We start from the raw sequence: 26824 nt of genomic DNA, 5'->3' as shown, positions 1-26824 counted from the left end.
ACAATACCGCGCCACAATATTTCTAGCCTACTTTTTCTGAGTGGTCGTTTCTGTTCCAGTCGTTTTCGGCAGCGTTTTATTCCGGGAACCGTTTGAAGTGCTACTCCAACTGTTTAATGCCGCCACTTCTAGCTTACACAACCTTGAATGATTCTTAAAGTAATTTATCGCGGATTCTTTCGGATATTTTTCTATTTAGACAACTGTATTTTTCACATGCTTTACTCATTAAAACGTCGCTGGCCGAAGTACACGTAAGCAAAATGCGAACCGTTACTTTGCTACATATCTAATTACTAACTTTACTGTACACACACTCTAAATACTCTTTGTTCCAAACAATTCTCACCAGCAAATACCTCGAGTTTGAATTTCGTTCCTGGAGGTTTTTGAACACATCTTAGAATAAACTTTTTTTCTTCGTTTATCACGTTACGTATTACGTTGTTTAATATCGGTAAGCGAAAGTCGTCGAAACGTAGAAACAACCGGACAAGCTGATAATATATGAAATAGTACGTTCTAGTGGTTTGGATCAAAATTATACATCTTTCTAATAGTTACATATGCATAAAGTTGTAGATCTAGTAAAGATCTAATGAGATCTGATTTATTTCTGTAAAATTTTAGAAGGGCCACAGTTGTTTACACTTTCGGAACACCATTTTAATTGTTCCGCATTTAATGAAGAAAGTAATACTCTCAAGTTTGAGTGAGGCTATCAGGTGGGAGGAGAGCAAATGCGACGCAATTATATACTAAAATATCTTGTCCTCAGCCTAACAGCAAATATTTAAATCAATGTACTGAAAAAAATGACTGCACTGGTGGGATTGTGGGATCGTTTTGAACGACTTGTCCTCACTATTATACCATAAAACCATTCAATGAAGAAATGATCAAACTTAGCAAACAAAATGCCTAGGATACGAAATTGAAATGCAGAATGAAATTAGAAACCAATAATTCCGGTTACTTTCAACAAAATCGCTTCTTCTTTTTCCTTAGCTTACCGTATCCCTTCCCATACCAACCCGGTTTCACACGGGACTTTTTGACGGGTCTATTGCTTGTGTTATCCTTATTTGGCGAGCATAAATCATTTACGACGTTCTGTGGCTTCTGTTGATCTAAGTTTCCATCCATCTGTCTATTTTCTATCTTTTCTGTTGTTTTATCTTCGTCGTTATCCAAATTTATTTCGGTTTTGATCTCCTCTTTGGAAGTCGACGGCAGAGGGCCACTTTCCTCTTTGAACTCACACTCGTCCACTTTCGGTTTAACATCCTCCTTCCTGTCGTCTGTTTCATCTTCTTCCTCGGAGAAGTCGCAACATTCACACACCACCAGCCGACCCCGACGACTCGATTTGACCGAAAATTCTGCCGACTGGGGTACGTAGAACTGGCAGCTATACAGGCGATAGTTCTCGAAGCAAAACTTACACTCGACTTTTATTTCGTGCTTTACCGGTGATCCGCCAGCTCCCCACAGATTCGCGTTCGGCGGCGGTGGATGGATTATGCTGTGCAGTCCCGAGTACGCGTAGTTCACATCGTTCCAACGAGGCAGGCCACCAGTGGCCGCCAGTGGCGCCTGAAACATGTTGCAGTAGCTGAGGATGCGCTTCATCTTCTCCTCTGCGGCGTTAGCTATAAATCAGGAAAATATGGTCAATATCTATCTATCCATCTATATAAAAAGGGGTTTCTGTCTGTCTGTCCTTATGGATTCGGAAATAACTGAACCGATCGGTGTGAATATTTGTATTTAGGGTTTTTTGGGGCCAGGATAGTTCATATGGTGGTTCGAGACCCCTCCCATTCCTCCCATACGAATGAAACCCAAATTTCTGCATAACTCGAGAACTAATCAAACAAATGGGACCAAATTTAGCATGTGGAGGTTTTAGGGGCCAAGAAATGATTCTATGCGATTCGACATGTTACATACAAATGAAACACACATTTCAACCAAACATGACAATTTTCCAGGCAACTTAGAAAAGATCGACACCCTCTTATTTTTCCAGTTAAAAGCTATTTTTGACAATTTTTCCGATGCCCTCTATACACACTTGTTATTTCTTGCGTCCCAAGCCCACTTATAGCTGCCGAAGTCACGTTGCTGTCAAAACAAACGAAAAAACAGAACCGGTCAGCAAATAGGAAATAGTCCGTGTAAAATTTCGGTAGTGGAATTTAAGCGTTTTTTGTCGAGATATTTTGTGAAACTCACTACTTTTTGTGAGCCTAACTCATATCCGATTATTATTCAGTGTATTCTGCGAAAAGGTAATGTAGAAGAGATATGAAAATAAATAACATTGTCTCGGTCGGTGGAACAAATGAGAAAGTGACTGCAAGAAGGGACGAGCATCTTCGTGTTGGTTTCAGAATAGTAGCAAACGTGAGCAACAACGGACGTGTTTTACTAGAAACACAAATTCTACGATCGTCAGCTTCAAGGATGGACTCTAAAGAGGTGGTTTTGTTGCTTATCGATTCAGAGTAAAACCGACACTGATTTTATGCTTCTGCGCGAAATGTGTCTGAAGTTTAATTACTTTTCATCTTTATGTTTTGTAGAGGCCCCGTGTGTATGTTCGTAAAACGAAACGGCCGAGCTGAATCGAAGAACAACTGAAAAACGCCAAGTGCTATTGACGGTGGAATGTCTAAGAAGAAGGCTGCAAGGGTTTATGGTATCCCTCGCTCAACGTTCATTGGATACATCTCTGGTGTTGGCCGAAAAAACACTACATTCAACATCGGTTCAATAAGACGAAGAAGATGCTGGTTGGGACTGGATAAAAGGATTTCTAGACCGAAATACGAAACATACGTTCGGTAATCCCGAGGCTACCTCAGCAAAAAGAGCCAGGGAGTTCAACAAGCCTACGTTCAAGTTTTTTTTTGACTTGTTGGAGACTATTTCAAGCCTCTCGTATATTTGCTCGTATATCTCCGAAATGTTGATCAACGTATCAACGGTAAGTGCATTTTATAAAATTGTTTTTATATAGATTTTTGGACATTCATACCGCTTTTAAGTACCCAACAAAAAAATTGCTGCAGCGAAAGGCAAAAAGCAAATGTGCAGTATCAGCTTTGCAGGAAGGGGATGAGTAGCGTTATGTGTATGTCTGCTGCTGGTCCCCTTATCCTATTCTTCAAATCTATGAAAAACAGAGCTTTTTCTGGGACCGGATTTGCGTGTAAGCCATCAGGGTATATGACAGATCTATTCGATCATTTTTTGCAGAATGTCCATCCAACGGCAGAAGATCCAGTGCTGTTGGGCGGGTATTTGTTGCACACAAAAATTTGGCTGTGACAGAAAAAGCCAAGGCCACTCAGCCACTCGATGTAGCGTTCATGGCCCCTTTGCAGGCCTATTACACTAACGCCGCTGATGTACTTTGCAATACAATCCAGGACGCGCTGTTGGGCTTCATGAAGAACACCGTCATCGTGAACATCGCCACTGGAGGACAAGCTTGCTCCTGTGAATCCATCTCAGCATAATCTCAAAACCTGGTCAGTCTGGGCATACAATGTCGAAATCTATTGATGTTTCAGCTCACAACAATTCAAATCCTGATTCGCCCTTCGAAATGCCACCAAATTATTCCTTTGTTTTGTTAAGCGGAAAGCGGGTTTTCAAAAAGAAACCGAAAATTATGGAAGAGTCTGTAATCTCGGAAGACTTTCTATGCGATTTGTGTGAACTTTGTTCCTCGGACACCGGCAATAGCCGAGGGTGGTGGATTTGCCAGAACTGTGCGATGTGGTATCACGTTCTTTGCTACGATATGAGTGATTCAGGTTGTCGTTTTTGCTCGTAAGTTGTTTCATTTCTGAACTTGTAATGTTCTAATAACTCTATTCAATGGAAATACGCGAATTCATTTGTTTTGTTTTTTTTACGTAGGACTATGTCTTCCATTAAGGGTGCCAAATCAGAGAACAGGTCACGTTTTTATGAAATAAAGTCAACGGTTATAGCTATTTTTACTACGAAAGAATTCTGATAATTTACATACCAAACGAATCGGAAATTCACATCACAATCCCCTGGTGTGTGAATGGTTTAAATTGATGAAAACTATAAGCATTTCCATTTTCCCATACATTTGTTCTGCTCATTTGTGGGCTCCTCGACTCGTGCCGTCAATAACGAGCAACGAATGGGAATATATGCTAGAGTATAAATATTAAATCTCTGCTGAGGTAAACTTTCAGTCCCGTTCTATACTTGATGTCGTGAACATCGCTTGTTGTTCTATTTTTTGTGTCATCACTGTCTGTTTCGGTTTGAGCTGTGAACGCGACAAATTGTTCACTCGCTGATGTTTCTGGCATTGCAATCATTACATCAAACTGACGCCATTACATTTTGGTTCTGAGCTACACAATTGTTTTGGGAACCATCAAGCTAGGATATTGTCGGCTCACCAAGAAAATAATTATTATGGAATTTAGTGTATGATTTGTTTTCGCATTCCAGTAGCAAAACTCTCTCCGCCAAGGATGACAGCTACGCTAATCGAAACCGGCAATATTAACAGGAAGGGCTTCTGTTGAGAAGAGCGCAAAACGAAGAGATGTATATGTTGTCGTTTCAATCCATTGATGCATGGTTTTGTGTGCATACGTGCGTGCTTCTTAACCAGAGCCCTGGCAACCCTATCTCAACCAATACGAATTGACCGTAGGCAACATAAAACTAGGGCTCACGCATTGTTTATTGTTTGGAGTCAATATTGATGCAAATTTCCGAATTTGCGATGGCCTCTAGCCAATGATTCCGTTGGATAGTTCTTAGATATTTGGATAACCATCCGGAAGCATTATTTTGCGATTTGCAATTAAAATACTGCAGCAGGATCGCACGAAGCATTCTATTTTTGATTTTAAGTTACGTTTTCTATGTTCATAACTTTTTATGCTGGCTACAAAAAGATGACCTCTTAGCAACCTCTTGTTCAAAACCCGTAAGCACAAATAGCACATCTTCGCTCTGTTAAAACCCCATCTGCTTCTGAGTGCATTGGCCTTGTTGCGATGCAACAATTTTTAGATGCTATGATTAACGATGGTTTGGCGGCGCAAATTATGCAACTGCGATAATATAAACAAGAAGAGGAGATAGCGGAGGGGGTATATTTGCGCTAGGGTATGAATAATGATATGTTATGAGTTATTTGGGTTCCCGTGCCAATCGCTAAACTGCCTTCAACAAGGATGAGATCTGCTAATCTTGATCATAATGAAGCAAACTCTGTTCGAGGTTGTTAATATTAACAGAAAGAGTTTATTTCGTCTATTTAGTCACCAAGAAAATAAATGTTCTGGAATTTCGTATGTGATTGGTTTCTCTTGACAGTAGTAAAACTTTCTCCACTGAGGATGACAGCTGCGCTTATCTCGAGCATGAGAAAGTAAAGCAATTTTTTCTCGAGGCCGGTAATATTAACAGAAAGCGTTTTTTTTTTTGAGAATAGCGCAAAATGTTGAGAAGTGTTTATTGATTTAGTCGATTCAAGTCACCGATATATGGCTCTGTATTCATGATACGTTGAACGATTGTTTGGTGCTGGTTGGTTCACTAATTGCGAAATTTTCGCAGCATTCTAAAATAATATTCGAAGTTGTAAACAAGCGACTTGAATTAATTGAAAAGAAGTTCTACGTACACAAGTATATAAAAGAAGCAGTCAACAAAATAAGTTCTGTACTTTATTTCTGCTATGCGCAAAGGGCACCATAAACAAACCGCAGCGTGCCAAGCGCCATAGAAATCATGTGGACAAAACAACATTAGTGAATCGGACAACTCATGATCAGAATGGAGGTAATCGAAATGCGTTAATTACATGGTTTAGCTATGTAAATCTGATACAAATGCAGTGCCAGCATTATGTTTACAATATTTGTAAGTGTTATAATCCAGAAAATGTCTGAATACGTGCCAAATAATCATCTGGTGATTGATAAAAGTTCGCTCAAATGAGGGGCGCATTGACACCAATATAAAGTTGATTTTATAATTCTTGAAAACATGCGAATCCGTAAAAATATACTATAAAACTCTTGTAAATTATTGTAAAGACAGTTTTATTTATATGTATTGAAACATTCGAATGCCTGATTTGACACGGGTGCGCTGAATTAGAGCATTCAAAGAAGTGGACAAACCATGATCATATTTTCGGCTGGACAAACCAAAAACATTTACCTTATTATTTCTGAACTATTTCATGTAAAAGATCAGTTCATTTTTATTGCGCGTAAATGTACGGGGTAGGAAGAGCATACCTGCTTGTGGCAGTACGACCAGGTATTTTTTCAACATAACCTGTAAATACAGCTGTCAACATTTGTAAGCATAGTTGGAAATAACTAGATGTGGAATCATGGTGCGGAATAATACCAGAACATCCGATCGTAATTGGTCACAGACCAGCTTAAACGCGGCCATCGAAGTAATGAAGAATGGTACGTCAGTGCGACATGCAGTCTAAGTGTATTGTGTCCCGCGAGAAACACTTAAACGTGATTTACGTTGTGCAGAACTCTTACAGCCCCAACTGCTCAGATCATTTGGTTGTGTTTTCACTACGGAGCCAGAGAACGACCTTGTAGATAATATTCTCTGTATGGAATAACGGTTCTACGGGGTTACAACGAGAGAAACCCGGAAGCCGAAAGAAATTTTCTAGTATTTCTCACCCTTTTCGAAAGCGCCACCCACAACTCTTACTTCGGACACCAGAAGCAACATCCGCCGCCAGGGCACAAGGATTCAATCGTGTTACAGTTGGAAAATTCTACGATTCACAGGCAGAAATACAACATTCCACCAGTAAGACATCTTTTTTAAAGCATATTCATACATTAGGCTGCCAATGAAAATGGTCATCTCTAATTTCAAAAAGTTACCCAAAAAAAATGTTCACCACCTCGAAAAACGCCCTGTGCCAAATATCAACTCAATCGGACTTAAGGGAGAGTGACGCAAAGCGGTTAAAGTTTTTTGAAAATCTCGAAAAAAATTTTTGTCAACAATCGACACTTTTAGAATTAGGTTTTTGACATAGGACTACGTCTTACATTAAGGGTGCCAAATTAGAAAACAGGTCACGTTTTTATGAAATAAGGTTAACGTTAATAACCATTTTTTTGCTGCGAACGGATTTTAACGATTTGCATACCAATCGAATCGGAAACATTCTAAGATTTGTTTGATATGCTATAAATTACAATCCCATAGTATGTATATGGTTTAAATTGATGAAAATTGGAAGCATTCCCATTTCCCCATACATTTGTTCTGTCCATTTGTGTGCTTCCCCTGAACAGAGCTGTCAATAACGAGAAACTTATACAGGCGCTAGAATAGAAACAGTCGGAGACGATTGAATCGTTGGATTTAAAGTCTCTGTAAATAAAGGATAAGAAGAAGAAGAAGAATAGAAACAACGAAGGGGGATAGCGAAAAGAAAATGTTTGCGAAGTAAATTCCACCGTTGCATAGTAAGTAAGCTGTCGCTAGCGTATAAGTATTGCAAAATTCTTAGAATCTTTCCGTGCCCGAAACAACAAAGGCGACTTATTCTGCTTGTTTTGTGTTTTATGTTTCCCCTCGAGCTGTGAACACTAGCGAATATTTCACTTGAAGTTTATCGCTGCAACTGTGTACATCTGTTAGACGCGTGTTTGATGCTTATTGAATGGTGATGCACGGAAGATGCCTCTCTCATTAAATACCCAGTGCAATGGGTGTCTTGATACAAAGAAACAAATTGCGACATGACCAATTAGTGTATTGTACTCGCAAAGGCAAGAAAGAATCGTTACTTCTCGAAGTAATTCTACAAAACCACGCAAGCCATTAAACCTTTTAAAGGTCCCCGGAACTATTTACTAAAGAATTATTTATGATTTATGCGACGTATTCGCAAATAATATCCGAAATGATGAACCAACAAATTCCAAAAAAAAGAGTGTGTAGACCGACGTCCTAAGCGGTCGTGATACAACCCCTCGAATTTTTTTTCGAAATACGAGACGAAACGTATGGTTTTGGGTACCAATAAAAATAGTTATTTCGATTTTTCATTCGGAACTTGCTGCGGATTGTTTTTTTTTTCACTATTATAGTGATTTTCAACACATTTCGGATGGTTCGTCACTTTAACTTCCATTTTTAGAAGAATGTCGGGAGTAAGAATTGAACTCGTGATCTCTGCGTGAGAGGTATGGATGTTACCACTACGCCAGATCGCCTCCTCACTGCGAAATGTTGATTTGCACGATTCAAACATTATTTATTATTGTCGCAGACGTTAAAATTTTAGTTTTTCTTGAAAAAAAACGAAATATCATCGAAAATCGGAGTTTAAAAAAAATGATGATGCCGAATGTCTTAAAATTGCATTACTCGTCGAGATTTAATGTTATATCGAAAAAAAAAATTGTCAAAAAATATATTTTTTTTTGACACTTGATCGTTTTTCGTCTGAAAAGCGGATTTTTGACATTTTTTTCAAAGATAACTGTAAATCTCGATGTGTCATGCAATTCTAAGACATTTTGCATCATTTTTTTTTTTTCAAAAAACTTAACGTCTGCAACACTAATAAATGAAATTCGAATGAGTAATATTTTGCATTGGGTATATTATCGTGCAAATCAACCTTTCGCAACAAGTTCCGAATGAAAAATTGAGATAACTATTTTTATTGGCACTTAAAACCATACGTTTCGTCTCGTATTCCGAAAAAAAGCAAGTCTCAGAGTGTATATTTTTGACATTTTTTTTTCGAGATGACACTAGATTTCGACGTTTCGTGCAATATTAAGACATTTGGCATCAAATTTTTTTTTCGAAAACCCCGATTTCCTTGGGTGATTTTTCGATTTTCAAAAAACTCAAACATTGACCGCTTTGCACCACTCTTCCTTAAGTCCGATTGAGCTGATATTTTGCATAGGATGTTTTTTCGAGGTGGTGAACATTTTCTACAGGGTAACTTTTTGAAATTTTAGGGTCGATTTTTTTCCATATATTCGTTGGCACCCTAATGTACATCGATCGAAAGTGTTTCTAATCATGAGATATTAACATGTCGCATAATTTACCACCGTGTTGCCATATTGCTCTTGTCTACCCTACTAGTGACGGGAAGACTTCTACGATTGAACCCAATGAGGTACATATAGAGGTGGAGCAGTAGGCGCAGTATATCTGTATTGGCAAGCAAAATAGTGTGACCTTATTATTTGCATTCAATATGGAATTTATATGGCTGAAACAAAACAAAATTAAAAGTACTCACGGTTGCATGATAATTTGAGCCAAAATTCTAATGAAATCATTCAACTGTTTGGCGGTTATTCTCTCACATCATAAACACCGACACTGAGAGCCTTCGAATCATCAACATAGCGTTAAAATAATAAAGCTTCGTTTGTTTCATGAAAGTGGGGGAGTGAAAATGGCACATGGAAATATCACATTTATCCGTCTTTTTCGACTTGATTTCACAAGTATTCACTGCAGGCTATCACATTAGCCTCATATTCAGCGGGTACTCTAAAAAAATATTTTTTTAATTGATAAATTACTTCCTGAAAATAGCATTTTCACATGGATGCGGTGGGCAATCAAGGATAAACACAACGAGTGACGTCACTGTTTGAGAAATAGTTATGGCAGCGCATGCTATGTCGCTCAAAACTCTACCATCTTCATTACCTTTTTTCCAGTACATTGGATTGAACCCATGAATGTTAGAAAGTATTCATATCAAAAAATCAATTTTGGGTGGGACAAAGTTCGCCGGGTCAGCTAACAATCAATAGAAAGTTTGTTGAAAAAAAAATCATTTACCATCAACGCTTTGTCCTGGGGTGACGTATTGTTGGATGTAACTTCCCGGTGGACTGAAGGTTAGTATGCTTTTAAACGGCACATTAGACACTGGCGACACTGTCGGTGACGTCCTCAGCCCATGAACATTATTCGGCGATATAAGAAATGTTTGTATGATGGGGTTGTTTAGAACATGTCTCATCTCGTTCCCTTCTTCCTTCTCTTCATGTTTACTGGGTGTCTCTGCTCTGCTGTCCCGCATTGTGTCGCTTTTTTCTGGCGTCGTTTCGATAGTTTCCTTCGGTTCTTTACGTGTTCGCTTTTTCTCGGGGTGCTTAATGTTTAAAAAATCGGTCTTTTTGCGGATGCGAAAACTACGCTGACGACCTCCTTCAGTTGGATGGATCGGCGATGTCTTGTCTGCACTTGTGTCGGTATTGTTTATCTGTGCCGACTCGTTATTTGGATTTTTATCCGATTCCTCGGGCTCCGTTATTAAGGGAACATTTTCATTCCCCAGTTTGTTGGGGGGAATTGCTCTGTGCACTGGTGGTGATATTTCGTCATTTGTTTTTGCTTCAGATTTTTTCGTTGGTTCCGAATTCGGAGTTGATAGGGTCCAATGAGGAATAGGGTGATTTGCGGTTAGCTTACCCGTTGGAAGAGAAACCACACTGTTAGCAAGAACTTTTGCTTGAGTTACAGGTCTTGGTGGCGACGTCAGCAGAACAATGTTTCCAGTCTGATTTGGAATTCCACTGTTCAGGACATACGCTATTGGGAACCTTTGAGCTGGATTCACTTGTACGGCTTTCGGTACATTAGGACCACATAAATTAGAGGTTACTATCGTTGGAATACCACCTATCATCAGCTGAGGTGGAATGGGTCCATTCATAATCAATGGTGGTCGTGTAAGCACCCCGTTGGAAATTGGCGGAGAGATGATTGGTTTAACCGTCTGGGACACTATTGGAGCAACATCATTTGGATTAATATTGTCAGCTTTAACTTGCCGTTCGACATGATTCAATGTCTGATTGGTTGGATGTTCTGGGTTTGTGTTTTGCAGATGGAAATTTGACGCTCTCTGTGGTAATAGCATTCGAGGCCGAATCGGAGGCTGTCCACTAAGGATGATTCGATTTGATCCAATAAGTTTCCCATCCAGATGATTGACATTCTTGCTATTGCTATCACTGAGTATTCTAGCCGGAATGCCACCAATAACGGGTTGTATGCCGATTGCGTTGTTTGCTGACAGCTGAAGTTTGGTCGGACTGATTAGCGCCAGTGCAGGAGGGCAACCGCCCATGAACTTCGGGGTACTTTCATACAGATTGAATACTGTACTGTGACTTAGTACTACTTTCACCGTGTTCGGTGGTTGGCAAAATTCTGGCTGCGGAAGTGGTGTCGGTGTAGGTACTGGAAATATACAATGTTATGTGAGTGTTAATAAATTTGTCATACAAGTGAAACACAAATTTCTGCATTACTCGAGAATTAATCAAGCAAATGAAACCAAATTTGGCATGTGGAGGTTTTAGGGTGCAATAAATGTTTTTTTCGGTAGTTAGACACTCCACACCCCTCTTTAAGAGGGAGCTGCCATACAAATGAAACACAAATTTCTGCATAACTCGAAAACTAATCAAGCAAATGGAGACGAATTCGGCATGTGAAGAATCTAGGGGACACGAAACGTTCCTATGGTAGATAGACAATATCTCTCTCTGAAGGAGAGGGGGCTGATAGTGTGAGAAAACGCACTCCTATATCTTCTTCTATCTACTTCTTCTTTCTTTGTTTTTAAGAGCCTTTAAACTTTGAAGTTCATTCGCCTATATCTTCTATCTATATAAATAAAAACGGATCACCGAATGTGTTGAAGAGAGCAAAACTCGAGAAAGGAATTGTCCGGTTTAGGGCTGTCTTTATTCTATCATATTTTCTGTATCAATGATTTATTCCATGTAACGGATAAACATGTTATTTGCAAGTGGTTGAAAAATCTTGAACGAGAATTGTGTCTGAAATAATCTGATATTATAATGACGAGTTTTGGTAGAAGTACTAGGAGTTTTATAGTAAAAGGTAATTTTAAAGGGTAGATTAGAAAATCAATCAATGAACAGTTCTGCGATTGGACCCATGAACGTGCAGCGTCTTCTTCGCGTAATGAGCGGAGAGCAGGTCCGGCCAAAACACCATACCCTCGTCCGGATGATATTTTTGGATGCAGGAGGCATCTTCCGGCTAGAATTGGGCGATCATTATTAAAAGATTGATCTTGTCGAACTGATTTTCCAAACGGCGTAGGGATCGACCAACTGATTAAATCGGTACCAAAGAATCAATCTTTGCCGAATCGATCTTTGAAAAATCAATTTTTTTTCCTATTCATCTGCTTATTCTGTAGGAGTATCGTCTTTTCTTAAAACAGGGAATACACAAATTCATATTCCTATTCAAACATTAAAAGCATTCTTGATTTTGGCGCCAGTCTAAGAACAGCCTTTCGCATGGAATTCATGTCAACTAGTTCAGTGATCCTATTAGCCATTGGCTATAGTAGTTCCCCTCAGTAGCTGCCGCTAGTTCTGTCTCTATGAGCATTGGTACGGAAGTAAATCATAGAAGGAGTGATCCAAGTGTTGACATTGACATGGTATTTGGTGAGATTAAAATCGACGTATAATGAAAAACAAATCTACAAGATATTTTTCTAGGATCGAAAAAATCTAAAACAAAAAATTCGATCAAAAAAATCGGAAATCGGAATGGAAAAAAAAGATCGATTCCAGATCGCCCAATCCTACTTCCGGCACTTTGTGGTGTAAATCTCATCGTTCACCGCAAGTCCCGAAAGGAAGAAGAGCGTCTCTGGCTTCTTATTTTCGTTGATGGTTAGCCACAGAAGCACCTTCTTTGAGAACTTGGTGTGGGAGATATACTTCACGTCGTAATTTACTGATAGCTGATTCCCTGCCTGTCGTTGTCATCCAGCGTTATATACGTGTCGTCGCCCAACCGCGACGTTCTGCCACCTCCGTCTTCTGCTTTAGCATTTACGATCGCATAGCACCGTCGAACGACCGGAACCAGTATTCTGTTCAATGCTTTCATTCTTCTACAGAAATGTGAGGATATTAAAGATACCGGAACGGGCATATTAGACAGACATAAAGTACTAGACGATTTCCACTTTCTTCGCAACGAGATGGAGCTCTCAGTACGCATAAAACAATAGAGCGCAGTTGCTTCACTGTTTTCGCCATGACTTCCGAAGTTCAACTGATAGCGCTGTCAAGTTTTGTTTGAAAACTCATAGGTTACTATGATTGCCGATGCACAAGTGGTCTCATCACCAGGTGTTAAGGTGAACGCATGGAAAATTGGTAAAATTTGTCCATTTTCTTAAATGCAAGCGTTATGTAGCTATCGTTGTCTTCATTCTTAAGAAAATCAAAAAACCTGGTGCATATGATAACATAAATATTTTTTTAAGTTTTTATTTTTGAGACTTTCAGCCTCCTGAGCTGGTTCATCTCTATAGAAATGGTCGTTAATAATGCCACGAGATGAAACTACAACAAGATTTAACAAAAAAACGTTACACTTGATTTTACATTGAATTTAACACTGACTATAAATATTTTGTTTTCTTCATTTTTAGAACCAAAAAATAAATTTCGTGTTCCAACCATCGACGGAACGTTACTCAGGACGTCCCGTACACTCTTACAGGTCCCCTGTTGGAGCTTTGTGAGACCGAGCAGTGTCCAGTCCTTAGTCTAGACCAGCTATACTCAACATGGGTGGCTCATCTGGTGTTACTTTATTTTAATTTATTTTGTATGTGTGACAATACCTAAGACCAAAGAAATCATTACCTAAACTTTTAAAGTCTTTCGGTAATGGTGTCATATTAGAAAACAGGATAAATTTTTATGAAATAGAAACTAAAACTAAACCAACTAAGCTCCGCCTGGTTTCAAATTATCAAGTATAAACAAGCTATTAGCGATTTCACAGTTTTAACGATTTATCAGTCATCCAGCTAGCGACCAGACAGAAACGAGGTGTTCTAAATGACCTTTCTCAAAGCCCGTAGTTTAGTTTAGTTTTCCATATTGGCCTTGTTCACGAAAGAAAATGAAAATGAACTGAGAAATTTTAAAGCCTCTATCAATCAAAACCATGATCATCATTGTTCAAATCACCAACTCGCTCCAGCTAGTAGACAGCAGTTTTTCTCAATGCTGATGTCGGACACAGCTGTTTTGCTCGAAACAAAGGAAGAATGGAAGGTAGATATCACACACAGTTATGCAATTTCATTCGGTAGAGGATTTTCATGCCGTCGGATGAAAAGTGCTTCTGTATTTTTGCATCACACCATTTCACCATCTGTACTGAAGTGCACTTTTTGAAATTCGAAAATAAGATCGTTATATTTGGGGTGCAAGAATTTGAGCCAAAATACCTCTTTCCCGGGCGAACGAAGTGGTATGACAATCACTTTGGAAGTAAGAAACCATAGTACCGTGACTATCCTCAGTTAAACGTTAGTTTAAAATATAACTTATAGCAGTATTTATATAAATAGAATCAGAGTACATAGTTTGATTGCGTTCAAATCCGGGAAGCGAGAGTACATTATTATGATATTCAAGTAAACCTTGACCTGTTGAGAAATAATAGCTGTAAGAAAATGATTCGTTATTCTTCTATCGATCACCGAAGAAACTAGAAGGAATAAAATATTTCTTCAGTTCCCCTTTTCGGAGACGTTTCTAAGGGCGGGTTTAGACTAGTGATATATTCGTGTGAAGAAATATGATGAGATTTATAGAAATCGCATCAACCGTTTACACTAGCGTGAACTTCTATAATGAATATATTCATATTTTCGGTGAATTTATTCACCTGAAGTAGAACTGCATCCAACTTTAGTGATTTCTCACCAGTGAGAAATTCACAAGCGTTTACATATGCTGAATTTATTCAAGTTATATATACCTCGAATAAGTGTATCATATTTATTCTCACCCGTTTACACCTATTTTCACGTGAATAAATCCATCTATAGCTATAGATCTCCCTAATGTAAACCCGCCATAAGGAAGACTTCAAGCAACAGCGAACTCGAAGATGACCGACCAGGATTTTCGTAACGCGATTGTACTGCTCACAGAACTGATTGCTACCCAGCAGATAAGGAGGTATTATAGTATTTCAAAACAGAATTCTGTAGTCCAGATATTCAAGAACATAGAAAGAACTAGAAATCCCATTATTTACCGGGTTATAGCCATTTTATTGATGCGGTACTAACTAAGCAACTAACTTCAAATTCGTTTTTCTCGAAACTAGTTCTTTTCAAACTGGCGTACACGATATCTCAAGTTCCACTAAACCGATTTATGTCCAATACATATGAATACTTGTGCTTCCGTGGCCGAGTGTTTAGCGTCACACATTTTCAAGCCAGGGGTTCGGGTTTGATTCCCGTTCTGGTCGGGGGGATTTTTCGCCAAAGAAATTTTCTCCGACTTGCAATGTGGTCACGCGTATTCTAGAGCTTGCCAATCAGAATGCATTCAAGGCGTGTTATTTGGCATAGAAATCTCAACTAAGTACTAATAAAAAATTACGCAAGCAATACTAGTTGACGTGGAGGCGATCTGGCGTAGTGGTAACATCCATGCCTCTCACGCTAAAGGTCACGAGTTCAATTCTCACTCCCGACATTCTTCCAAAAATGGAAGTAAAAGTGACGAACCAGCCAAATGAGTTGAAAGTCACTATAATACAGATAAAAAAAAAAAAATACTAGTTGAGACGGCGAAGTTCCTCTAGGAACGTTAGTGCCATTTAAGAAAAACATATGAATACAATCTGTATGCAACTCTCTATCGCATGAACCAACAAAAATTAAAATTTCTTAACCTTACTATTTACTAATCTGGAAACTTGATAAAAATAGTTTTAAGCAGCATTTTTTTCATCGAACGGCCACAATTCTGCCAAAAAAACATGTTTTCGACCTGTCCGAGATTCATGCGATAGCGATATCTTTACTTAATCAGAATCTCTTCGATTTTTTTTTTGTTTCACATAACCAGAAGGGCACCCGTGGCCGACTGGTTAGCGTTTCACATTATCATGTCGGGTGTTCGGGTTCGATTCCCGTTCTGGCCGGGGGAATTTTTCGTCAAAGAAATTTCCACCGACTTTGCACTGTGGTCACGCGTATTCTAGAGCTTACCCCTCAGAATACATTTAAGGCGTGTTATTCGGCTTAACAAATCTCAACTAAGTATTAATAAATGACGCTAATTAATGCATATGTTGAGACGGCAAAAGTTTCACAGGGAACGTTAACGCCATTCAAGAAGAAGATAACCAGAAGGGCTGGAATTTGTACGCCATGGCAAAACTTTTTTGAACCCTCTTTTTTCGTCAGCTTGTTACTATTCTATTTATGAATTTTATTTTGTCCGTTTAGTTTTTCTTTTATTGTTCGAAGAAAGGTAATCATATTATGATATAATGGACAGTAAAAATATTCTTTGTTTCATTTTTTGGAGCTTGAAAAAACGTCCGAAATTCGTGCCGTAGAATACCCCCTTAAAGATTAAGGACTCGCAACTGAAGTCGACGAGTTCCGGTACGACCCTGACGGCGGCATATTTTTTAAATCGTGGTATGCTCGCTTCGAAGACGTTTTCAAGGAAGACGACAACGCGAAAGTGAGGCTGTTTCTACGCAAGATTTGAAAGCAGTTCTACGAACGCTACGTGGACAGCATCCTGCCAAAGCACCCTCAAAATTCAAGTTCGAAGAAACCATCACGAAATTGAAGAAAGTTTTCGGACGCCAAACTTCACTTGTCAATGCTCGCTATCAGTGTCTCCAGTACACGAAGAACGAAGCTGATGATTATTCTTCCTATGCTGCTTCCGTTAACAAGCACTGCGAAGCGTTCCAGCTATCAATGCTCTCCAACGATTAATTTGAAGCGCTCCGGTTCGTTTGTGGTCTCCAGTGGAGACTGGAGTCGCGGACGCGGACATCCGGACACACTTGATTGGCAAGCTGGAAGCAGAAGAATCCGAACCCGCCGCCGGTGATGGAACAGGGGAACTGAAAATCTGGTGGAAGAATGCAATAGGATCATAAACGTCAAACAAGACACCAAAATGATCGAGAAAGGTGTAAACGACAAGTACATCAATGCTATCGCTAATCATCCGAAGCCTGCTAGCAAGAAGAAGATCCCGAAAGTTGTGTGGAGGCCCACACGTCAAGGAGTGCCCTATCAAAACCGTTATTGCAGTGTAATAAGAAGGGTCACAAGGAAGGTTCCTTCGCTGAGCAGAAGTCATCCAAACCGGTCGACAAACCAAGGAAAAAGGACACCGTCAAGTCCAAAGGCATCTCAGGCATCTCTCAATGAAATGGAAGTTCGTCAAGTTGAATCTCAACGGCTTTCCGGTCCAGTTGCAACTAGACTGTGCGTCAGATATCACAATAATCCCCGAGCAAGTCTGGGAAACGATTGGCAAACCATCAACTCCAGAGACGGAATTTGTAGCTGTCAGTGCATCCGGAGAAGAGATTGGTATAATCGGTGAACTCCAAGCAAACATCACTGTCCGTGGCACCACCAAGCTAGGCCGAGTTTATATTTCAAGCAACCTAGATCTCAACGTTTTCGGCATTGAGATGATCGATCAATTCGATCTCAGGTCAGTTCCGTTCAATACACTGATCCAGTCCATACAGCAGAAGTCCGAGCCCTTAGTGGAGAAGCTCCATTCCAGATTTCCTGATGTTTTTCAAAGTTCCCTTTGTCGTTGCCCCGAAGCACAAGTAAAGCTGTACCTCAAACCCGAATCACGCCCTGCTCAAAAAGACCGATAGCCTCGCATCGGTTCCTGAACGGCGCAATTTAGGCCATCGCACACGCTCCAAGGTCGCTGACGCTAGCTGAACAGAACTACGAACAAATCGAGAAGGAAGCTGGGTTCCAGTTTACACCGCATATCGCCTCCAACGCTGGACACTCACGCTGCTGCTCTACAACTTTGACATCCAGTTCGTGCCGACTGCAAGTTTTTGTCACTTGTCATGCCTGATGAATTTCAACAGTAGACCGAATGAAGACTACATCATCGCTGACGTGCAAATCGAATCGGATGTGAAAGCGATCCTCGACGACTCCATCTCTACTTTGCCGGTCACATCTTAAATGATAGTCAAGGAGACAAGCAGTGATCCACATTGCAGACATTTCCCTGTGCAAAAGCCGCCAGATTCCCGAGGAAAACCGATCTGGAGTCTTGGCCGATTCCGTCGAAACCCTGGGAGCCTGGATATGGGACAAGAAACCCTGGGAGACTGGATATCTTGTCAAGCCACAGATTCCAAGCCCAACTGAAGTGAACACGAAGCAGTTCAACAGACGCCACAACACCATCAAACGAGAGTTCGAAGCAGATGATCTGGTCTACACAAAGGTTCACCGACGCAACGCAATCGAGTGGGTTTCTGGATCGATTGTGGGGCGAAAAAGCCAAGTGAGCTACAACGTTCTTTTGGATACTGGACGTTCCATATCACTGAAACACAAATCAGCTGAAACAACGCCATGATGCCATTGCGACATGCATTGACAATAAGGACACAAATCTCGTGTATTGTTCTCGTGAGAATTCAATTGCAGAACCAAGTTAACCCATCGGTTCGTTTTAGGGCCACTAAAGCTTTCGAATAAAAAGTTATTTTAAAAATATTGATGCATTCTAAAATAATATCCGAAGTAAGCAAAAAGTGAATGATTTTTAAATCTTTTTTGCTCGATGAGAGCTTTTGTGTATTTAGGAACATGTTCGAATTTATTGGTGTAATGATGATGATGTTTAGAATTATAGACGCTTTCTCAGACTATCAGACATTCTCAGTTCATTCCTCTTCAAAAAAAAAGTCTTCAAAAATTCCAATTTGGATAACTGAACTGAACACTCGACCCGGAGAAAGGTCATTCGGAAAGCCTCGCTGCCACTGTCATCTAGTCGCTAGCAGGATGACTGATAGATCGTGAATGACTTATTGGTGATTTTTTTTTCCGATCAATCAATTAATTTTTGTGAATTCGAGCATTGTTTTCGGGTTAAAAGTGTCATAAAAAAGCAGCGCAGTTTCCGGTTGATTATCAAGAATATCAAATATGTTTTAACGAAATCACAAATTAAATAAAAATACATACCAAGGGAATCAAATGATTCCGTCAACGGCCGAAGGTGCTGAGAGTTCGTCTTATTCGAGGAATTGTTTGACAATTTGTTCTCAACGTTTCCACTCTCGTTGCCGATGAGTTTTGATGGCAAACTGTTATCATTTCCAATGATGTGTTTATCACTGTGCCGCATTTCGTTCGGTTCCCTATTTTTTATGGTCAAGGGCGCTTCATCTCTCTCGCATCCAAGAGGACTATCAATAGGCATTTGGTTGGTTGATCTAGTGTCATTTCCCACCCTATCAATGTTTTCAGTGCTATCAATTTTGTGTTGTCTTTCGATCACCCTGCTGAGACACACCGGTTGATCTTTCCCATTGTAATCCTCCTGCAAAATGCATTCTGGCAAACTTTCGCTCACTTTCACTGGATCGACAAATATGGATGACGCAGTTGGATTGATATATTCTTCCGTCGTTGGTTTATGTTTCATTTCGTTTTTCGTATCTCGCGGCGATGTGACCTCTCCACAAATTAGTGCAGGCTTCGTTTCTCTGCTGCAATCTTTATTACTACTTGTTTCCATTGGCTTCAGGGGAATCAATTTCGGTACCTCTGCAACCGATGGAAAGGCAGGTTTCATGAGTATCTGTATCTTGTTTGTGGGAGGACTACTGCTCGCGTCTATTTGTGGACTAGTGGATTGAAGCTCATCCATTGAGTTTAACATTTGACGTAAATTTCCGAATACAGTAGAAGCGGTATCAATTTTGATAACGTTCATGGGAGCAGGTGAACGCAGATTTGGCTGGCTGAACAGCATTGCTCTGCATGGAGGGCTAATGGGTCTGAATCCGTTTGAAGAGCAAGGTACCAGAGGAGGAACGGGCAGTTTCGTTGGCAGGCTCGGAGTGAAAGGCGCCCTATCTAGTTCGTTCTTAAGCTGCGTGGCGTTCAATGCTAAATTAATATTATTGATCTGTTGATTCATGAGCAGATTATTTATGTACAACTGATGTGGACTTAAGAGCAAAGGAACTTTTTGAACGATCGGCGATTGCGAGTTCTCTTTTTTAATATTGATTCCTTCAAGTTTACATTCTTGATGTTGTAACCCGTTGGAAGTTCCTTCGTCGAGTGCTTCGTCTTTCAATGCCTTCTTCAACATTGGTTGAGAAGCTGTGTGTTGCTCCTCTGGCAGCAGTAAAGTAGCGTGAGCAAAAATTGGATCCTTCAATCGATCATACTCGGGAACGTCAATATTCAAATGCTTCATTACCAGTCTCATTACTTCGTCACACTTGCCGTTGATTTTAATCGACGACACCTTATCCTTTGGTGTCCACTGTAGATTTATTATGAAAACTTTCGGACGCTTCTTTATTGGTCTGTCTGTGGCCCATAGCCAATTATACTTGCGCAGAACTTTCAAGCTAGAACCTAAACATAAAATAGCATCAGTCTTTTCAGTATGTGGAGTAACTCCAGCCCAATTCAGTGGCCACTTGAGTTGTCCCCGTTCGCCAAAATGAACAATCGTATCCACCAATGACTTTCCACAATTACGACACCGTCTATTCGTTTTGTGCTGATACCTAGACGTCAACTGAGTCGTGTCAAACAATCGCCAGTACTCCACATTAGGCTTGCAGTTCTTGCACACTTCAACATACATATTGCCATGAACCTCAGATAGGGAAAATCTTGGCAGACCCGATCTTAAATGCAAGCCATCGCAGTTTTGAGACACAATATGTTTCAGAATACCTCTCCGGCGTAGCTCAAAAAGGGCCATATGGGTGAATGTTGGATCCGCTAACGACAAATCATATTCTCCTATATCCTTCCCCTGTGACAACATTGTCCAGATACCTTGGCTTCCACGGTAATCCGGGATTTTTGCGGACGTACTTATACCAGCTCCAGTATAAACTATCAAATGGTTCGATTTTGCTATTGCTTGCGCTAGTTTTAATGCCTTTGTTTCTATTTCTTCTGGACTATCTTCTGTCTCCAGCATTCGTTTCTTGTACTCCACTCGGCGCTTCCTTCGCTCGAGTATTTGTTTAACCAAGGCTTTGTGGCCCAACAACAACCGGTCATCTTCACTGTTCCTTTTCGATTCTGCCTTGTTCAGAACTGATATAATCTGAAAAGCGAATTGAAGTAAACCTAACGTTTTCTTTAGCAATTGACGTTTTACCTTTTTCCACAGATCAACTTTTTTCTTCTTGGGACATTCCTGCTTTGTGTCTGACCGGCGTTGTCGTTTCGTGCCCTGTTCGAGAATAGCCGACGTTTTGATTCCTTTTAAACGCATCATTACTTCCTTCTTTTTTTCTTTCCACCGGATCTTTTTTTTTTCTTCAGCAAATTTAATCAGCCAATTCCCTTTAGCCCATTATGCAGTTATAGCAGTATTCATTGTTAGCCCAAATATTGTTTTCGGGGGCATTCGTTCATCTAATATTTGCATCATCGCTGAAACCATTTATCGTAAAAACATTGCCGCACGTTAACATACAGCCCTTTTCAACTTTTCACGATAAAAATGAACAAAATGTAAAGAATACTATCCAATTAACTTCTATTATTGTTTATTTATTTCTTCTTCTCCTAGCTGAATGCACACACGCTCGACAGGTTTCAAAGTCAGGGTCGAATTCAGTTTGATAGTGATGGATATTCGACGAAAAACAAATCATTTTTATAGGAGAAACATGAACTGGTCGTTTTAAGGTGGAAATCAGGCAACATGAGAAACGGAATCGCTTGAAATGCCTTGCGAGCTCATTGAAAATAAAGAATTCGACTTTTCATAATGCATATAAAATGCTCTTGTGTTGGTTCGATTCTTCCTTCATATATAATGTGAGAAATCTTTCTTTCCAATATTTTTTAGGTTGGAGAAGAAGAAATCCATTATTTGTGGATGAAATTAAAATCTTTATTTAAGATGCTTTGGATTTTCCGATTTGGGTCAAATATGTACCGTTTTGTTCTTAATGCCTCTCTCATGAAATTTTCAAATTTGCTTCTCTCATTTTTTTTTCAAAGGGCCTAGCCGGGTAAAGGAGTAAAAAATGCCCCCAAACCAAATCACCAGCTGTATGGCAAATATTGTATAGGATATTAAATAAGAAATTTTTACGGTTTATTTGAACCACTATGTGGTTTAACATAGGATCTATAGTGAAAAACGTACTTTTTCGTTTATTTCACGCCATCCTCAAAAGCTTCGAGAAAACAATTTGAAGAAAATACTGAATGTGCATCTTACTACGGTGTATCAAGAAAAATTATCAAAAAAAAATCATCAAAAATTTTAGTTCTAAAAAAATATTGAAATTTTGATTTTTTTTTGGGATTTAGAGATTCAGTACTACTCTAAGGGTGGGTTTAGACTAGTGATATATTCATGTGAAGAAATATGATGAGATTTATAGAAATCGCATCAACCGTTTACACTAGCGTGAACTTCTATAATGAATATATTCATATCTTCGGTGAATTTATTCACCTGAAGTAGAACTGCACCCAACTTTAGTGATTTCTCACCAGTGAGAAATTCACAAGCATTTACATATGCTGAATTTATTCAAGTTATATATACCTCGAATAAGTGTATCATATTTATTCTCACCAGTTTACACCTATTTTCACGTGAATAAATTCATCTATAGCTATAGATCTCCCCAATGTAAACCCACCATAATTCATATTTAAATGTGTTTCTACGGCTTTTCTAGATATGTGTGATTTTTTCAGATTTTTTTGAGTGTTGCGCGGTACAAAACAATATTTTTTTATATTTCCAAAGAGTCTGGCTGGGTAAGGGAGTAAAAAGTCCCCTAAACCAAATCACCAGCTGTATGGCAAATATTGTATAGAACATTAAATAAGAAATTTTGGCGGTTTATTTGAACCCATATGTGGTTTAACATAGGATCTATAGTGAAAAACGTACTTTTTCGTTTATTTCACGCCATCTTCAAAAGCTTCGAGATAAAAATTTGTAAAAATACTGAATGTGCATCTTACTACGGTGTATAAAAAAAAATTATAAAAAAATCCATCAAAATTGGAGTACTAAAAAATATATAGAGATTTAGATTTTTTTTGTGATTTAGAGATTCAGTACTACTCTAATTCATATTTAAATTTGTTCCTACGGGTTTTATAGATTGATAAATATCTTCACACTATTTTGATGTAGATGTCTCTCATTAAGGGTGCCAAATCAGAAAACAGGTCACGTTTTTATGAAATAAAGTTAACGTTAATAACTATTTTTGCCGCGAACGGATTTTGGCGATTTACATACTAAACGAATCGGAAATACCGTAAGATTTGTTTAATATGATATAAATTAGAATTCCCTGGTTTGTAAATGGTTTAATTTCATGAAAACTTTAAGCGTTTCCATTTTCTCATACATTTGTTCTGTCCATTTGTGTGCTTTCCCGAACAAAGCGGTAAATAACGAGCAACTTACCGAAGACCAACGGAGGGGAAATCGTAGGATTTAAAGTCTCCGTGAACAAAGGAACAGTAGAAGAATGAAGGGGAATACTTGCTTAGAGTATAAACAGTGGATCTCGCTGAGGCAAACTTTCATTCGGTATCGGACTGTTGAGCAATCCAGTTCATTTTGCTTTCGCTGCGCTTCGATCTAAGATTGGACCCCACCAGTGGTAATCCAACTTGGATATCGTCGTGTGGTTTTTTCAGTTCGTTTTTGGCGTTATTCATATTGTGTGTTTTTCTTTCCGCGTCATAAATTGGACGCTTCGCGTAGGCAAAATTTCGAGGCAAGCGTCATCTTATGATGCACGCGTTGTTGGTGCAGTGAAAAGCGCTCGCACTGAACCGAGCCTTCGCGCGTGAGACACCGCATCGAACAACAGTGAAGTAGGCGATTTCGGCGCGTCGGTCGAAAAAAAAACGCTGTTACCCAGACAGCAACCAAAATCAAGCTCCCCCCGCTGGTGGTGAAGGCGGTCGGTGGTTTCCAAGCAGTTAACATTGTTTGTTTTCCGTCATCATAAGGGCTTCGTTGGTGCCTTTGAGAATGCATCAATGCATTAAACTGACGTTATGGCGAAGCAAGCGTTAAGGTTGTGCGCCAAAAAATTATTTGGGGAATACCAAGCATCTTCAATGTCTTACTGGAATGTTATAAGTTATTTGGGTTCGCGTGCCAGTCGCAAAATAGCCTTCAACTAGGATTACATTTGCGCTAATATTGACCATAACGAAGCATTGCCACTGCTACTACTCGAAAAGGTTGTTATTAACAAAAAGAGTTCATTTCACTTGTTTAGTCACCAAAAAGTGAATGACGTTCTGGAATTTTGCATGTGATTAGTGTAGAGTACAGGATAGGGTGATGAAATAATAATAATAACAACAATAAAGAAACATGAGAATCATGCCATGAGAACTATAGACCAATCACATGTAAGGAAAAGATGAGCCAGGCTATAAAAGCGCGAGCGACTCCGCGCAGTCGGCATTCTTACAACGGACGTGATACGAGCAACATCTAACAAGGAACACCAGCAGCAGTGGCAGCAGCTAACAAGGAAGCTAACCCGAGCAGCCAATATCGAGCTAGGTGTCGCATCGGTCTGCTCCAATAGCAATAGCAGCAGCAGGAGCATCGAACACTGAAGCTAATCCGAGTAACCATCGAGCTGGGCGTCGCATCGGTCTTCATCAAAATCAATAGCAGGAGCAGCAGCAGCAGCGGACATCGTAGTTAAGCTGCACAACCAACAATCGAACTGTGCCTCGCTTCGCATCGGACTGCAGTAACATCACGAGCTAAACATTGTCGGCACTCTCTCTCCGCTGATAGCGCGAGGACGCGCTTCCATTGAGCTGGGAGAGTGTCACAGTGTGGAACACAATCAACGCCGCATTACGTGCTTAGCACCCACGTACTAGCCGGCTTCATAAAAGAGTTTATAGAGTTTTCCTCGTTGTAGCCAGCAAAGAACTTTCTGGGATGAGGCTTCATGTTTGAAGCCCATCTATCGATCGCAATGTAAGATTATATTGGCGGTCGCGACAATTAGGTTTCGCTTGCCAATAGTAAAACTTCTTCCACTAAGGGTGACAGCTGCGCTTCTCTCGAGCATGAGAAAGTAATGCAACTTTTTTCGAGGCCAGTAATATTAACAGAAGCGTTTCTTTTGAGAATAGCGCAAAATGATGAGAAGTGTTTATATTCCTAGTAGTTTCAAGCCACCAATGTATGCTGGCTCTGTATGCATGCTATGGCGAACGCTTGTTTGGCGCTTGGTTCACGTTGTACGAACGATGCCTAGAGGTGCGATTTCTTTGAGGCAATACTAAATAACATGTAGCATGATATTTGATACTTGCAAGTGTTGTCATTGTTGTTGTTTCCATGCGGTACCAAAGATATATTGATGTAGTTATGAGATGTGGAATAATGGTGCTGGTGCAACATTTGATTATATAATCGACTGTAGCCAAGTCTATGTTAATTGCGAAAAAGGCCACCGGAATAGCGTTCGAGGTAAATTTTCAATGCATTGACATGGAATAAATTGCGACATACGATCAGCTAGTATATTGTTTTGCGAGGGCAAGAATGAATCATCAATCAATTATCGTCAACTGATTCTACAATGAAAAATCCATTTCAGATATTATTCTACTAAGCAGTTGTTTCTATAATTTCACAACATTATAGAATAATATCTGAAGGTATGAACAAGCGACTTATATAAAATAACAGTGTAGTTCTACGTCAACAATGCGGTCGTATCTTGGACACAACCTCCTATAATTTTTTTCATCAAAAAATCTAATAATAAAAAAAATTAAATGCGCAGTACAAACAAATTTTATAAATTTTCTGGCATTTCGAAATTTTGAAAAAATATGTAACTTCTGCTCTATTTTTTATTTAAATGCGTTCGTATGTGTCCTTTTTTCTATATGTGGAGTAATTTTTCCTAAATGTTTAAGATCATTACGAGACACAAAAATAATTTTCTTCATCGCCTGCATTATTATTTTTATTTTCTTGAAATCGATTATTTTATGGTTTTCGTGGTTTTCAATTGTGAGATTAAAATAAAAAAAATAAAGACAATTCGGATTTTTTAAGTGTTCTTCTCATTAATCCGAATGATCTTTCCACAAGGACTTTATTTTTGTCTCACAGAGCTCTATCGTACTGCTGAATTCTATGAATTTGGTAAACCATCTAAATCCAATGTAAAGATAATCATATATATTTCAAGATACGAGAGAAAAAATTCTCCAATTCTCCAAATATACCGACAAAATTTAGACATATGAAAAACAAAATTTTAAAAATATTAGAGCAGTAATGGGTCTCTAAATTCTAAATAAATTAAAAATGTCCAAAGGCCAAAAAAAAACATTTTTTTTCGCACAATCCTCTTAAAAATTCAAGAAAAAAATTACGCTACATGTGGAAAAAACACTTTCGAACGCATTTAAATAAAAATTAGAGTAAAATTGGGTCTCAGAGTAATATTTTTTTTTCAAAATTTCGAAATGTCTGAAAATATATATATTTTTTTTGTATCGCGAAAAACACTCTAAAAATTCCAAAATAAAAAATCACATATACCTAAAATAGACGTAGGAAAATTTTTTAATACAAACTAGAGTAGTACTGAATCTCAAAATAAA

The 26824-nt window shown here is 39.2% G+C and overlaps 1 protein-coding gene across 1 annotated transcript; it reads right to left on the bottom strand.

Annotated features, from left to right (window-relative positions):
* On the bottom strand, positions 1 to 21761 carry LOC129778060 (uncharacterized). The gene is made up of 4 exons (XM_055784710.1): positions 21330 to 21761; positions 19157 to 21275; positions 9898 to 11307; positions 1 to 1652 (listed from the first exon to the last, which is right to left on the bottom strand). The coding sequence occupies exons 1-4, from the start codon at positions 21447 to 21449 to the stop codon at positions 979 to 981; spliced, it is 4323 nt and encodes a 1440-aa protein (XP_055640685.1). The 5' UTR covers positions 21450 to 21761; the 3' UTR covers positions 1 to 978.
* Between the last annotated feature and the right edge of the window lie 5063 nt (positions 21762 to 26824).

The sequence above is a fragment of the Toxorhynchites rutilus genome, chromosome 3, assembly GCF_029784135.1.
Source record: "Toxorhynchites rutilus septentrionalis strain SRP chromosome 3, ASM2978413v1, whole genome shotgun sequence".
NCBI lineage: Eukaryota > Metazoa > Arthropoda > Insecta > Diptera > Culicidae > Toxorhynchites > Toxorhynchites rutilus.
The sequence above is the reverse complement of the archived record's forward strand: the minus strand, read 5'-3'. Positions and strand labels throughout refer to the sequence as shown.

Coding starts and splice junctions, on each gene's coding strand:
- LOC129778060 (XM_055784710.1), bottom strand. CDS start 21,449: ATGATGCGTTTAAAAGGAATCAAAACGTCGGCTATTCTCGAACAGGGC. Junction 21,276..21,329: donor AAGTTGATCTGTGGAAAAAG/GTAAAACGTCAA, acceptor TTCGCTTTTCAG/ATTATATCAGTTCTGAACAA. Junction 11,308..19,156: donor GGAATCATTTGATTCCCTTG/GTATGTATTTTT, acceptor GTATATTTCCAG/TACCTACACCGACACCACTT.